The sequence below is a fragment of the Pteropus vampyrus genome, unplaced genomic scaffold (assembly GCF_000151845.1).
Source record: "Pteropus vampyrus isolate Shadow unplaced genomic scaffold, Pvam_2.0 Scaffold321, whole genome shotgun sequence".
NCBI lineage: Eukaryota > Metazoa > Chordata > Mammalia > Chiroptera > Pteropodidae > Pteropus > Pteropus vampyrus.
In genome coordinates, this window is record NW_011889102.1 from 501,765 (window position 1) to 515,578 (window position 13,814).

Here is a 13,814-nt window from a genome sequence, read left to right on the forward strand (position 1 = left end):
TGAGCCTGTTTGCTTTCACACTTAATAAAAAATTGTTTTTGTAGTTGAGACTTAGTTTCTGACATTTAACACTTCTATAATCTTAAATTGAGAAAAGGTATATGTAAGACAAAGAAACTGATTCATGATTCCAGTAATGAGTTGAGGTCACTGTTAACACCAGTAAGCAAGATTTAATTTAGTTTTCCATCTCACTTAGAAAATTGAACATAGGAAGTCTTAAAGATTAATTATTTTTTACTTAGTACCCTTAAAATATTAGACTGGTGTGATTATAATTGCCAATTTCCCTTGTTCCGGAGGAAATGCTAATTGAAATTTAATTCTTGGCATTGTGTGTATATATATATCCTTGGGCATGTCTCTTTCCTGCTGAAATCTGTTCCAGAGCTTCCCATTGCTCTTGGGATAAAAGCTAAAATTCTCATCACAGCCTATAAGGCCCTGAATAACAGACCCTTGTTTTGTTTACCAGTCTCACTCTGGACCAAGCTTTATTCTCTAACCGTGTTGATCTTTCAGTTCCTCAAAGATCTGTTCTTTCTTTTACAGAGCCTTTGCAGATAAGGAAACTAAAATCTAAAGAAGTTTGTATCTTTTCCAAGTTCACATAGATAGTAAGTGGGGTAGCTACTCAGAGTCCCAATAACCTAGAATACTACCTGACACATATGTGTTCAATAAATGTTTAAATTTATTGAATAGATGCAGGACATAATATCAGAATTGTGTTTGAAGACTGATTCTTAGTTGGAAGACAAAAGGACTTTTTTAAGCTGTATCCTCTCTCCCTTCCTTTCTCATTTAAATATCTAATAGGTACCTTAAACTTAACATGTCCAAGATTGAAACTGAACTTCTGAGTTCTACCCTGCTGTCACCCACAAAAATAAAAAATAGATTTAAAAAATAGATAAAAAGTAGAATAAAACAGTATAATACATTTTTAAATAAATAAAAAGTAAACAACTCTGTTCCCTACCCTCAATCTTCCCTGTATCAGTTGATCAGAAACTCCATCCTTTCAATTACTCAAGCCAAAACCTTATAATCTTTTCTTGATAACTCTCTTTTTCTCATAATACTCCAGATTCATTTCTTTGAGAAATCCTCTTGGCTCTATCTCTAAAATAGATCCAGAACTGAATGCTTCTGGCCACCATTACTGCTGTAGTTGTGAGTTACTGTCACCTCTGGTCTGTATTTCTACAGGTATCTTATTTGGTCTTCCACCCTCATTTGGCTCTAAGCAGCCAAAGTGATCCAAAGTGCGACAAGTTGAATCATGTCACTCCTAGGCTCAGAACTTTCCAATGGCTCCTCATTTCACCAGAGGAAAAACCCATATCCTGACAGTGACCTCAGGGCCCCAAGGATCTGAGCCCTTCTCCTGCTTTCCTCCCTGCTGATCCCACACACCTACCTGCCATTCATGCTTCTGCCTTAGGCTTTTCCCTGCCTGTTCTCTCTGCCTAGAATGCTCTTCCGGAACCTAGATGTTCATAGGATGAAGTGCCTTTCTTAACAGCTTTTTAAAATGTCAGCTTCTCAGTGAGGTCTGCGCTCATCAACATTTTGTAAATTCTTTCTCCTCTTTGCCTATCTATTTTTTTTCTGTAGCACTTAACACCTTCTAACATTACATAATTTATTATGTCTACTGTCTTTCCATCCCATTAGAATATAAGGTTCACGAGGGAGCTTATTTTTGTTCACTAATGTACCCGAAGATCTAGAATATTGCCTAGCACATAATATTCGTTCAATAAATATTTGAGTTAATCTGTTGAACAAGTTTGTTGAATGAATCAAAGACTTTTTAAGCAGAACATGATGCGATCAGAGTTGTATTTGAATACTGATTCTCAGCTGAAGGACAGAAGGACCTTTTCAAGTTATAGCTTCTCTTCCTCTCTCACCAAGCCCTGCAAAGTAAGTATTCTCAACCTGTCCATAGACCATTTGCTGGGAGTGGGGGTGGAGAGGAGGTGTCTGGGATTGTGTGCTTAATTCAAATTCCTCATCTCAGACCTTCCAAGTCAGTGTCTGAGTAATGAGTTCTGGAATCCAGAATTTCTTCAGGTTCCCCAAATGATTCTTATGTGCACATGCCGTAGTTTGAGAATCATTTTTACTTAAAGAATCTTACTCCCATCATTCTATTTTGGCTTTTCCCTCAGGTACACAGTGTGAAAATTAAAAAATAAAGTTCGAGGATCAGTGTTTTTTAGCTAGACATCTTGGGTTTGAATCCTGGATCTACCAACTACAAGCTACTTTTATCTCTTTGGGCAAATGACTTAACTTCCCAGTGCCTCAGTTTCCTGATTTCTATTATGTAGATAATAATAGTATATACCTCCAAATGTTGTTATAAGGATTAAAAGTTAATAAATATGAAGTGCTTAGAATTGTAATTGGCTCAGAGTAAGTGCTCAATAAATGCTAGCTATTCAGACATCTTTGGAAAATATCAGACTACAGGGAGAGAGAAGCTAGTGAGTGGTAGGGAAATGTGCTACATTCATCCTTCTGTCCTCTGTGTTGTGTGTTCTGGGGCCAGGATTATGAAAACTACAATTGTCTTGCCAGCTAACTTTCTATTAAGTTCTGCCAGTAGACTGGAAAAAGGGGAGGAAGGGACTTAACTCCATTCTACTTGCTGGCTATTCTTCTGTGTTGTTCAAACAACAGCCCTTCACCCTGACAGTGACAGTTGGAATTGGTGTCTAGCTTTTTCCAAAGCAGCTCCTTTGTGCCCCCTTGGAAGCACCAGTAGTAACCAGGTGGGGCTCTCTCCTCAGAGACCTGACTCCTAGCCCCTGGGAGACCTCTCCCCAAGACATCTAAATTAGGATACCCTGATATTGTCTGTTTCCCCAGTTCCAGAGGTGGTAGCTACTTCTTACAGTTATTATATCTGTGTTAAATCAAGGTGCTCCTTCTTGCTTTTTAAAAAATACCTGTTTAGCCAATTCCCTCTATTTTTTTTTTTTTTTAAAAAAAAAAAAAACTAGTATAGTTTCTATTTTGCTGACTGGACCCTGACAAATACAGAATGTTAGAGATAAGCTTTTAAATAATGGTCTAGGCAAGGAGAAATGAAGGCACAGAAGTGATCTGGCAGGTCCAGATCACTGATTGAATGTGGGAGGAAGAGGAGGAGGAATCAAAGATGACTTTGAAGTGTCGAACTGAGTAAATGAGAGAGTGGTGATGCTATTCTGAGAGGAAAACAGCGTGGAGAGACTAGGTGATGAGTTTAGTGGTTGGGGCCTATTATTTAAGGTTCTTGTCGGCTCTCTAGTGGGAAAGTCTAGAAGGCAGCTGCAAAGAGGCCAGGACATGGATGAAAGTCATCCACTCAGATGGATGAGATTGTCAGAGGAAAGAGGTAGAAAAATGAAAAGAGGAGTTACTCTCCTGAAATGGGAAGATCAATTCTAAAAGGAGACCAAAAGTGACAACTAATACAAACAACAACGATGTAAAAAGAGAGGAGAGAAGGGCAGGGCCATGACTTTATGGAATATAGCTTTGCGGAACTGGAGAAGGTGGAGGGGCCGGGGAGGAGGCTGGGTAGGAGGATAATCAAGAGGGTTCAGTGTCATAGAATTCAGGGAGAAGAATTAATATCACAGAGGAAGTAGTCAGTGTTCAGGAGCAAAGGAGAAGTTGAGAAGAGCAACTGAGGAAAGACCAGGGTTTATAAGAGATGGGGTGGGGTAGCTGGGGCTAAAGAGGGGACTTGGAAGCCGGATGCTGAGAGACTAAGGACTAAGTGGACTCTCGTGTTATAGCTTAGCTCTGGAAGAAGAGAAAGCCATAGCTTGGGGGTGAATAGCAAGGTTTTGTTTTTATTTTGTTTTAGAGCCAAGGCAAACCCAATCATGTTTGTTGGGGCCAGGAAAATGTGACTGTTAGGCTATCTTGCCGTAATTTCATTTCTGTCCCCAAATATCTGCATAGTCACATCAGAGACAATACATTTGAATTGAATCAGTTGCAAAAATATTGAGCAAAATTCTGATGCTGCTCCCTGTGACTTAAAATGGACTGGATAGATGCTGAACAATGAGAAGCAGACTATCTATCTCAGATGTAACACATCGAGTATATTCAGGTGGGTATTAGGCAAGGGAATTAACGCGATAATAAACATCACCCAAATCTCTGTGGCTTAACAGAACACAAGGCTGTTTCTCCCTCTTGTCACAGTCCATTTATCTGTTAACAGGTGTTCTTCCATGCAGGGACCCAAGCTTCTTCTCAACTAGTGGCCCCACTATTCCCTAGGGCCTCAGCGTCCACGGATATGGAGAGAATGGACTCTCCTGGAGGTCTTAGAGGTCAGGCTTCCATTAGCCGGCTCAGCCTGTGTCCCAGTGAGTGGTAACGGAGCGTGGGAAACACAGTGGCACAGTGCGCCTGGGAGCAGAGGAGAAACACAAAGGCTGCTGAACCACAATAAGGTTCTTTCTTTGTTTTGGTTTTTCATTTCCAAGCTCCTTCACTCTAGTGGATAACAATCTCTTCTTTGAAATTCTAGCAGAATTTGCATTTAGTCCAGCCTACACTCTCTCCTAGTTCACTCACTCAACAAATGTTTATTAAGTGCCTACTATCTGGCCAGCCCTGTGAATGCAAGCATGCCACATTCTAACAAGGAGGCAGATGGGAATTCGAAATTTGAATGCAATGAGAGAAGTGCTATGTTAATTATATACTGGCTGTGGAAACACAGAGGTGGATTAATTCTCAGGTAGTTCAGCAGATTTTGCAAAAGAGATGGCATTTGACCTGTGACTAGATTAATAGGAGTTTACCAGGCTAAGGAGTTGGGTAGGAGGGTGAAGACGGAGGGTGTTCTATTGTCCAGACATTCCAGGCAAAAAGAACAGCATTGGCAAAAGCATGACGGGGTGAGGGTACTTGGCGTGTATGGAAAGATTCAGGTCTGCGTATAGGTGGAGCTTATATGGAAGAGATTGTCTGAAGCTAAATTGAAGGGGCAAGTCCAAGGCCAATTCATTAAAGTCCTCATGACATGCTGTTATGGGCCAAATTCTCTCTCTCTCTCTCCCCGCCCCCGGCCCCCAACACACACACGTTGAAGTTCTAACCCCCAGACCTCAGAATGTGACTGTGTTTGGAGAGAGTATCCTTACACAGGTAATTAAGTTAAAATGAGGTCATTCAAGTGCTCCCTGATCCAACATGACTGGTATCCTTGTAAGAAGAGGAAATTAGGACACAGACACACAGAGAGAGAAGACTATGGGAAGACACAGGGAGAAGACGGTCATCTACAAGCCAAGGAGAGAAGCCTCACAAGAAACAACTCTGTTGACATCTTGATCTCAGACATCTAGCCTCTGGCACTGTGAAAACATCATTTCTGTTGTGTAAGCCACACAATCCATGGTACTTTGTTATGAATGCCGTAGCAGGCTAATAAACATACCCAAGAATAGGAGAGGAGGAGATGTATTCTAGAAACATTTTAGAGTCAGAATCAAGGAGGCTTGGAGAGTGAGACAAGGAAGGATGAGAGAGGGCAAAGCTAAGGGTGACTGAAGTGTTTAGCTTCCGTCTCCTGGATGGGTGGATAGTGGGGCTAGTAATTGTGAAATGCAGTTGAGGACGAGAAGGTCGCGTGCATTATCTGTTAGTCATGTCACATGTGTGTCTTATTCCTTTACAAGCCTGGAAGTCTCTAGTGTAGGGTCCTACCTAGTCAAGGGCCAATGTAGTCTATTGCTTTCAAATTTAGCGCAGGTTAAAGCAGACTTGGTTTAGTTAGTTCAGTTTATCTCTGGTATTATTAATTGTTGAATTAACAATGATAGGGTCTCTTAAAAAGCTCTGGTAAAATGTTAACAAATTAAAAATACATTGTTCTGTCTATGGCCATTCCACCCTGAGCACGCCTGATCCCATCTGATCTCGGAAGCTAAGCAGGGTTGGGCCTGGTTAGCAATTGGATGGGAGACCACCTAGGAAGACCAGGTGCTGTAGGCATAAAAATAAAAATAAAAAATAAATACATTGTTCTCTGCTTCCTGCCCCGGAGCATGCAAAATATACATCCTCAGGCTGTTTTAGTGGAACTCAGTGGTGGAATTATCCCAGCGAGAGCCTCTGAACAAGTAAAGCATCTGTCTTTGCTATCTCTTGGAAAGTGAATGGGACACCACCTCTGCTGGATATTTTTTTTTTTTTTCCTGAACCATTCTATTAATGCCATTCAAGTAGAGAAAATAATCAGAGGTAATTGCATTTCCAGTATAAAAAATAAATAAGTACTGAAGTCAGTGCAGGGCCATGGCTGTGACAGCCTGGAAGCAGCCCTGAATAAATGCTCATTTTAAAGAAAGCATTCTTGGGACTTGGAGTATAAAGAAAACGTGGTTTAGTCGAGTGCATCTTAATTTACATCAATAGATTTTTGTTTGCATTTACTCCAAGGAATTCAGAATTACATGGTGGTGGGAGAAACACTGTGGTTGATAAAAGCAGAGGCTGGAGAAAACCCACGTGTTCGGGATGCTGAGAACTTGCTGAGGAGGCAGAGGGACAGTTTTAATTGGCTGCATTTCATTTGTGAGGCTGACAGTCTGATGTAAGGGACGTTTTAAGAAAATTGCTGAATCCCGGAGAATCGTTCTAGAAGAAAAGAAAATCATCCTCCTGTCGTCAAGAACACATGCAAACCCTACATTTTATTGCCATTTCTGAGTTTTCATGAAATGTGTAATATAGCAAAGCCTGTGATAGGACAAAAGGATCAGCTCTTCAGCGGTTTTATTAGTTTTGATTTTCCTTTTAGAATTTGCTACTGTGTTGTCTGTTTCCTCTGGGACCCCCTGTTTTCTTCTCCATCAGTAATAACTAGAAAGAAGTTCAGCCGACAGATTCTGGAAGACTGTTTTCCTTTGCCCCTATTTCCTCCTCATTCCTACCCCAGTTGACACTGGAATTATTATTTTCTTTGCGGCTAGTTTTTCAAACTATGTATTTTATGAAAACTTCTGTTTGGAAGAAAATATCCAGAGACTCACTAGGTACCGATAAAACATTAATTTATTGCCTCTCCCACCCCAGGTATCGTAAATAATAAAGCATTTGTTACAGATTAAACTTTAACAATTTTCTTCCAAAGGTCTCTTCTAGCTTTGGGTAAAGACCATGGTCACTTCTGAAGAGAAATGCTGTCCAACTACCAACGAGAGGATGTTTGGGGAGGGGTGTCATCTGGGCAGGATTACGTGGAAAATGCTTTAGGCCGATGAAAGATCTGAGAAATGGTGTACTTTTCACTCTTTCTTTTCCACTTGTTGTGTAAGGCCTCCGAACCCAATACCTGTAGGGCCAAAATTTTTGGCATAGCAAACTGTGAACGAAAAGAGGGCAAGGGGAGAGAGAATGGGTTGGTTAGCACCATTATTTCAGTTCCTTCTGTCTGAATATAGTCCTTTCACCTGTGAGAGGCATTCTCTTGATAAATGTATTTATAAGTTAACTTGTAAGTAAATTGAACTATAATTAATTTAGATCATCTAATAAAAATCGTTAATACTTTTTACACTTCACTGTGTTCACAGACATTTTCTCATTTGAGTCAGCATAATCGGGCCCCAGTTGTCTGGCCCAGCCTCGTCTTCCACTGCCTCCTGCCTCTCTCTAGGCACACAGAATGACGTACAGGTCCCGGCATGAACCATGATGCCCTGGCTTTGGTGCTTTTGCATTCACTGCTTCCTGTTTCTGGAACGCCCCTTCCTAAACCCACATTCATCCTTCAAGACCTAGGGGAATCTTGTCCTGTAAGAAGCCTTCTCTCACACACCAGGCCGATCACTTATTATTCTATGCTACTGCATTGTGTATGGTCCTCTACTAGAGCTTTTTTCACTTGGAAATGCAATTATTTGTCTGCATGTTGATCTCCCTGCTGGCTGCAGCAATGTTTTAGGGTTTTAAGGCCTATGAATGCTGAGAACACTCTCGTATCTTCTACTGCGAGGAGAAGGAAACCATTAGTTCCCATTCTGTTTCATTATAGGAAAAGCTTGGCAACTTACAGACTGAGTTAGTAATGTTCTCTGGCCCCTCTCTTGTTATACGCCTCACCGCACTCCAACACTCACAGTTGGAGATCATGAGATGCTATCACTAAGTGAAAGGGTGGGAGGACCTCATGAGAACCAGAATAGGCCTAGGAGAGGCTCTGAGGTTAAGAACACACTGCCTTGATCCTAATGCATCCCTTCCTTTTTGTATCATCAGGAAAGAGCTGAGCCTCTGCTACCTCTTCACAAGACAAAGAGATCACGATGCCCCTAGGGGCACAGCTGCAAGGACCAGAATGAAAACCCGCTTGTTGGTTCTATCTCTGTGATCAGTAAGTGATGTGCAACGTCAGCAAGGAATGTCAGGAAGGAAAGAAGTGGGGGTGGGGAGGCAGGAAGGTCTTGATGAACTGAAGGGAGGCCAAACTGGATTCTTCCTCCCCCAAGTCACCCCTATCTGCACTGTGAAAACATCATTTCTGTTGTGTAAGCCACACAATCCATGGTACTTTGTTATGAATGCCGTAGCAGACTAATAAACATACCCAAGAATAGGAGAGGAGGAGATGTATTCTAGAAACATTTTAGAGTCAGAATCAAGGAGGCTTGGAGAGTGAGACAAGGAAGGATGAGAGAGGGCAAAGCTAAGGGTGACTGAAGTGTTTAGCTTCCGTCTCCTGGATGGGTGGATAGTGGGGCTAGTAATTGTGAAATGCAGTTGAGGACGAGAAGGTCGCGTGCATTATCTGTTAGTCATGTCACATGTGTGTCTTATTCCTTTACAAGCCTGGAAGTCTCTAGTGTAGGGTCCTACCTAGTCAAGGGCCAATGTAGTCTATTGCTTTCAAATTTAGCGCAGGTTAAAGCAGACTTGGTTTAGTTAGTTCAGTTTATCTCTGGTATTATTAATTGTTGAATTAACAATGATAGGGTCTCTTAAAAAGCTCTGGTAAAATGTTAACAAATTAAAAATACATTGTTCTGTCTATGGCCATTCCACCCTGAGCACGCCTGATCCCATCTGATCTCGGAAGCTAAGCAGGGTTGGGCCTGGTTAGCAATTGGATGGGAGACCACCTAGGAAGACCAGGTGCTGTAGGCATAAAAATAAAAATAAAAAATAAATACATTGTTCTCTGCTTCCTGCCCCGGAGCATGCAAAATATACATCCTCAGGCTGTTTTAGTGGAACTCAGTGGTGGAATTATCCCAGCGAGAGCCTCTGAACAAGTAAAGCATCTGTCTTTGCTATCTCTTGGAAAGTGAATGGGACACCACCTCTGCTGGATATTTTTTTTTTTTCCTGAACCATTCTATTAATGCCATTCAAGTAGAGAAAATAATCAGAGGTAATTGCATTTCCAGTATAAAAAATAAATAAGTACTGAAGTCAGTGCAGGGCCATGGCTGTGACAGCCTGGAAGCGGCCCTGAATAAATGCTCATTTTAAAGAAAGCATTCTTGGGACTTGGAGTATAAAGAAAACGTGGTTTAGTTGAGTGCATCTTAATTTACATCAATAGATTTTTGTTTGCATTTACTCCAAGGAATTCAGAATTACATGGTGGTGGGAGAAACACTGTGGTTGATAAAAGCAGAGGCTGGAGAAAACCCACGTGTTCGGGATGCTGAGAACTTGCTGAGGAGGCAGAGGGACAGTTTTAATTGGCTGCATTTCATTTGTGAGGCTGACAGTCTGATGTAAGGGACGTTTTAAGAAAATTGCTGAATCCCGGAGAATCGTTCTAGAAGAAAAGAAAATCATCCTCCTGTCGTCAAGAACACATGCAAACCCTACATTTTATTGCCATTTCTGAGTTTTCATGAAATGTGTAATATAGCAAAGCCTGTGATAGGACAAAAGGATCAGCTCTTCAGCGGTTTTATTAGTTTTGATTTTCCTTTTAGAATTTGCTACGGTGTTGTCTGTTTCCTCTGGGACCCCCTGTTTTCTTCTCCATCAGTAATAACTAGAAAGAAGTTCAGCCGACAGATTCTGGAAGACTGTTTTCCTTTGCCCCTATTTCCTCCTCATTCCTACCCCAGTTGACACTGGAATTATTATTTTCTTTGCGGCTAGTTTTTCAAACTATGTATTTTATGAAAACTTCTGTTTGGAAGAAAATATCCAGAGACTCACTAGGTACCGATAAAACATTAATTTATTGCCTCTCCCACCCCAGGTATCGTAAATAATAAAGCATTTGTTACAGATTAAACTTTAACAATTTTCTTCCAAAGGTCTCTTCTAGCTTTGGGTAAAGACCATGGTCACTTCTGAAGAGAAATGCTGTCCAACTACCAACGAGAGGATGTTTGGGGAGGGGTGTCATCTGGGCAGGATTACGTGGAAAATGCTTTAGGCCGATGAAAGATCTGAGAAATGGTGTACTTTTCACTCTTTCTTTTCCACTTGTTGTGTAAGGCCTCCGAACCCAATACCTGTAGGGCCAAAATTTTTGGCATAGCAAACTGTGAACGAAAAGAGGGCAAGGGGAGAGAGAATGGGTTGGTTAGCACCATTATTTCAGTTCCTTCTGTCTGAATATAGTCCTTTCACCTGTGAGAGGCATTCTCTTGATAAATGTATTTATAAGTTAACTTGTAAGTAAATTGAACTATAATTAATTTAGATCATCTAATAAAAATCGTTAATACTTTTTACACTTCACTGTGTTCACAGACATTTTCTCATTTGAGTCAGCATAATCGGGCCCCAGTTGTCTGGCCCAGCCTCGTCTTCCACTGCCTCCTGCCTCTCTCTAGGCACACAGAATGACGTACAGGTCCCGGCATGAACCATGATGCCCTGGCTTTGGTGCTTTTGCATTCACTGCTTCCTGTTTCTGGAATGCCCCTTCCTAAACCCACATTCATCCTTCAAGACCTAGGGGAATCTTGTCCTGTAAGAAGCCTTCTCTCACACACCAGGCCGATCACTTATTATTGTATGCTACTGCATTGTGTATGGTCCTCTACTAGAGCTTTTTTCACTTGGAAATGCAATTATTTGTCTGCATGTTGATCTCCCTGCTGGCTGCAGCAATGTTTTAGGGTTTTAAGGCCTATGAATGCTGAGAACACTCTCGTATCTTCTACTGCGAGGAGAAGGAAACCATTAGTTCCCATTCTGTTTCATTATAGGAAAAGCTTGGCAACTTACAGACTGAGTTAGTAATGTTCTCTGGCCCCTCTCTTGTTATACGCCTCACCGCACTCCAACACTCACAGTTGGAGATCATGAGATGCTATCACTAAGTGAAAGGGTGGGAGGACCTCATGAGAACCAGAATAGGCCTAGGAGAGGCTCTGAAGTTAAGAACACACTGCCTTGATCCTAATGCATCCCTTCCTTTTTGTATCATCAGGAAAGAGCTGAGCCTCTGCTACCTCTTCACAAGACAAAGAGATCACGATGCCCCTAGGGGCACAGCTGCAAGGACCAGAATGAAAACCCGCTTGTTGGTTCTATCTCTGTGATCAGTAAGTGATGTGCAACGTCAGCAAGGAATGTCAGGAAGGAAAGAAGTGGGGGTGGGGAGGCAGGAAGGTCTTGATGAACTGAAGGGAGGCCAAACTGGATTCTTCCTCCCCCAAGTCACCCCTATCTACCGTTCAGATGGACAGAGGGTATTTGGGTTTTTGGAAGAGAATGCAGTGCTGTTTGTCCAGGCATGTGCTCTCTTCCAGGACCAGAATCACGACAAGAACCCTTCTCTTCTCTCCTCTGCACAGGCACCCAGCTGCCCTGAACCACCGAGTGAGCACTGCAAGCATCGGGTCCTGCCACAAGCTCCAATGGAGAAGAACAGAGCTCAGTCAGGCAGGAGATTTCTTTCCCATAGGCGGTTTTGCTCCCCATCCTGAGAGCCCAAACCCTTCTCGGGCTGAGCAGCCATGCTTCCTGGCAGACACAAGCCTCTTGGCATGGATGCGACTTCTCCTCCCAAAGACCCTTGGGAAAATGTCTCTATGGAGCATCTGGAACCACTCACCTTTGCAATAAAGTTCCCCATCTTTGTCAGTAACATTCGTTGACTCTAGACTTTTCCCACAGATGGCACAGCGAAAACAGGTCTTGTGCCAAGGCTGAGGAGCACAGGAGAGCAGGAGAGTTACATGGTTAATATGGTGGACAGCAAATTCTATTTCCATGTTAAGTCCCCTGACCAACAGCGTATAAAGGAGCGCCACAGTCCTCGCCATTCATGTACCTGATAGGCCCCCAAATCATTTCTCCAGGGATTTGAAGAAAATAAGATGCTATGGATTTGGCCAGCAATTCTTCAAACCCCTAAAAATAAACTTATCAAAGTGATTTCTATAAGGCAGTTACCCAAGTAATTCAATCTCGTGTTAACTCTGTATTTTCGGCAGAAAAGAGTTGCACAGCTCAGGTCATCCAGATGATTGCCTGCCTTCTGCACATCTGCAAGTCTACAAGGCACAGCCTAGGGGTACTCAAATGTCTTCAAATGGCCAGTCTTGGGCTGGAGACTGGCCTCATATTTGGTCAGACACTTTTCCACGGCCCTTCCCCCGCTTATTTAGTATAAGCCAGGCCTAAATCCTTTGGTGAATACCCTCACTTCAGGCCTGAAACTAGAACTCATAAAAGTAAGTGTGCATAACTGTCTCAGACATTTGCTGACTCCCCAGATTGGCAAGACATTTGCAAGTGAGGATGCTTCTTAATGCTGTGAGGCATTTGCTCTATCCATCGGTGGTGATGCCAGCAGAAGACTGAGTTATGTAGTGGTGACACCTTTCTGGAAGGATTGCAGACACTGAAGGGCAGTGGGGGCGAGGGTGGGGGGTGTGGCTTGTGCACCTCTGTATCTCCAGAACTTCTAGATAGGTGTCTTCCACCTAGTTAGATAATTCTTTTTACACTGAATTCAGCAGTTCTCATTTCCAAGAGCATTGCAGGTGATAGTCACAGCCCAGGAAAACGGGCGAGGATGGATGGCTTCTAAATTGGTCACTCGGAGTTAAGAGAATAAACGGTCTGACTCCCACCCATCTGCAGTTTCTACTTTCTTCTCTCATTCCTCCTAGTTGTTCTAATGGAGATGAGCAAATCCCATTTGGCTCATATAGAAGTCCTTACCTTGCCACCTCCCATCACCTTTTCAGCAGCATAAACTGACTTTCCACATCGAGGGCACTTCTCTGACTCCCCGAACTTTGCAGTGAACTTGGAAGGGTTGCTGGTGGTGGCTGAGCGTGCTGCCTTTGGGGACCTGATGGAAATAGACAAATGAATGAAACCTATAGATCACCCTTGGCAGACAGTACTAGCTGTGTGACCTTGAGCAAGTTCCTTAACTTCTCTGTGCTTCAGACTCCTCATCTGGAGGAGAAATGGGGATAATCTCAATGCCTTCCTCACAGAGTTGTTGAGAGGTTTAAATGAGGTGACATGAGTAAAGCACTTAGAATAGTGCCTGCCTGGAATGTAGTAAGGGCTAATATATGTTAGCTATTATTTATTTTAAACTTTTCTGTTGTAAAGCACTTAGCAAGTGTTCCATGTATGTTAGCTTATATTATTGTCATTGTCATTATTGTGTCATTATTATTGCTATGACAGTTTAGGTTTTTCTGTAGCACCTTAAAGCCCACTGGTCTGCTTTCTGAAATAAATTGTGAAAATATGGTAGAGCAAGATAGAATCTTGACAGTTGATACTAAACAAACCATAGTCCAATGAGCTGATGCATTCCTGGTCTCCGTGTGAGC

The 13,814-nt window shown here is 42.3% G+C and overlaps 1 protein-coding gene and 2 pseudogenes across 2 annotated transcripts in view; 2 read left to right on the forward strand and 1 right to left on the reverse strand.

Annotated features, from left to right (window-relative positions):
- The first annotated feature begins 5,902 nt into the window (after positions 1-5,902).
- On the forward strand, positions 5,903-6,021 carry LOC111730590 (annotated as a pseudogene).
- A 3,034-nt stretch (positions 6,022-9,055) lies between these two features.
- LOC111730569 lies at positions 9,056-9,174 on the forward strand (annotated as a pseudogene).
- Positions 9,175-10,096: 922 nt separating this feature from the next.
- CSRP3 (cysteine and glycine rich protein 3) overlaps positions 10,097-13,814 on the reverse strand; it is a 19,475-nt gene continuing 15,757 nt past the window's right edge. Inside the window, exons 4-6 of one of the 2 annotated variants that reach the window (XM_011377771.1) lie at positions 13,183-13,315; positions 12,068-12,161; positions 10,097-10,544 (exon numbers count right to left, since the gene is read on the reverse strand). In XM_011377771.1, the coding sequence (XP_011376073.1) occupies positions 10,468-10,544; positions 12,068-12,161; positions 13,183-13,315 (304 nt within the window). In that variant the 3' untranslated portion in view covers positions 10,097-10,467. The remainder of the gene's footprint in view (positions 10,545-12,067; positions 12,162-13,182; positions 13,316-13,814) is intronic. The other variant, XM_023521890.1, reaches the window with a different exon arrangement.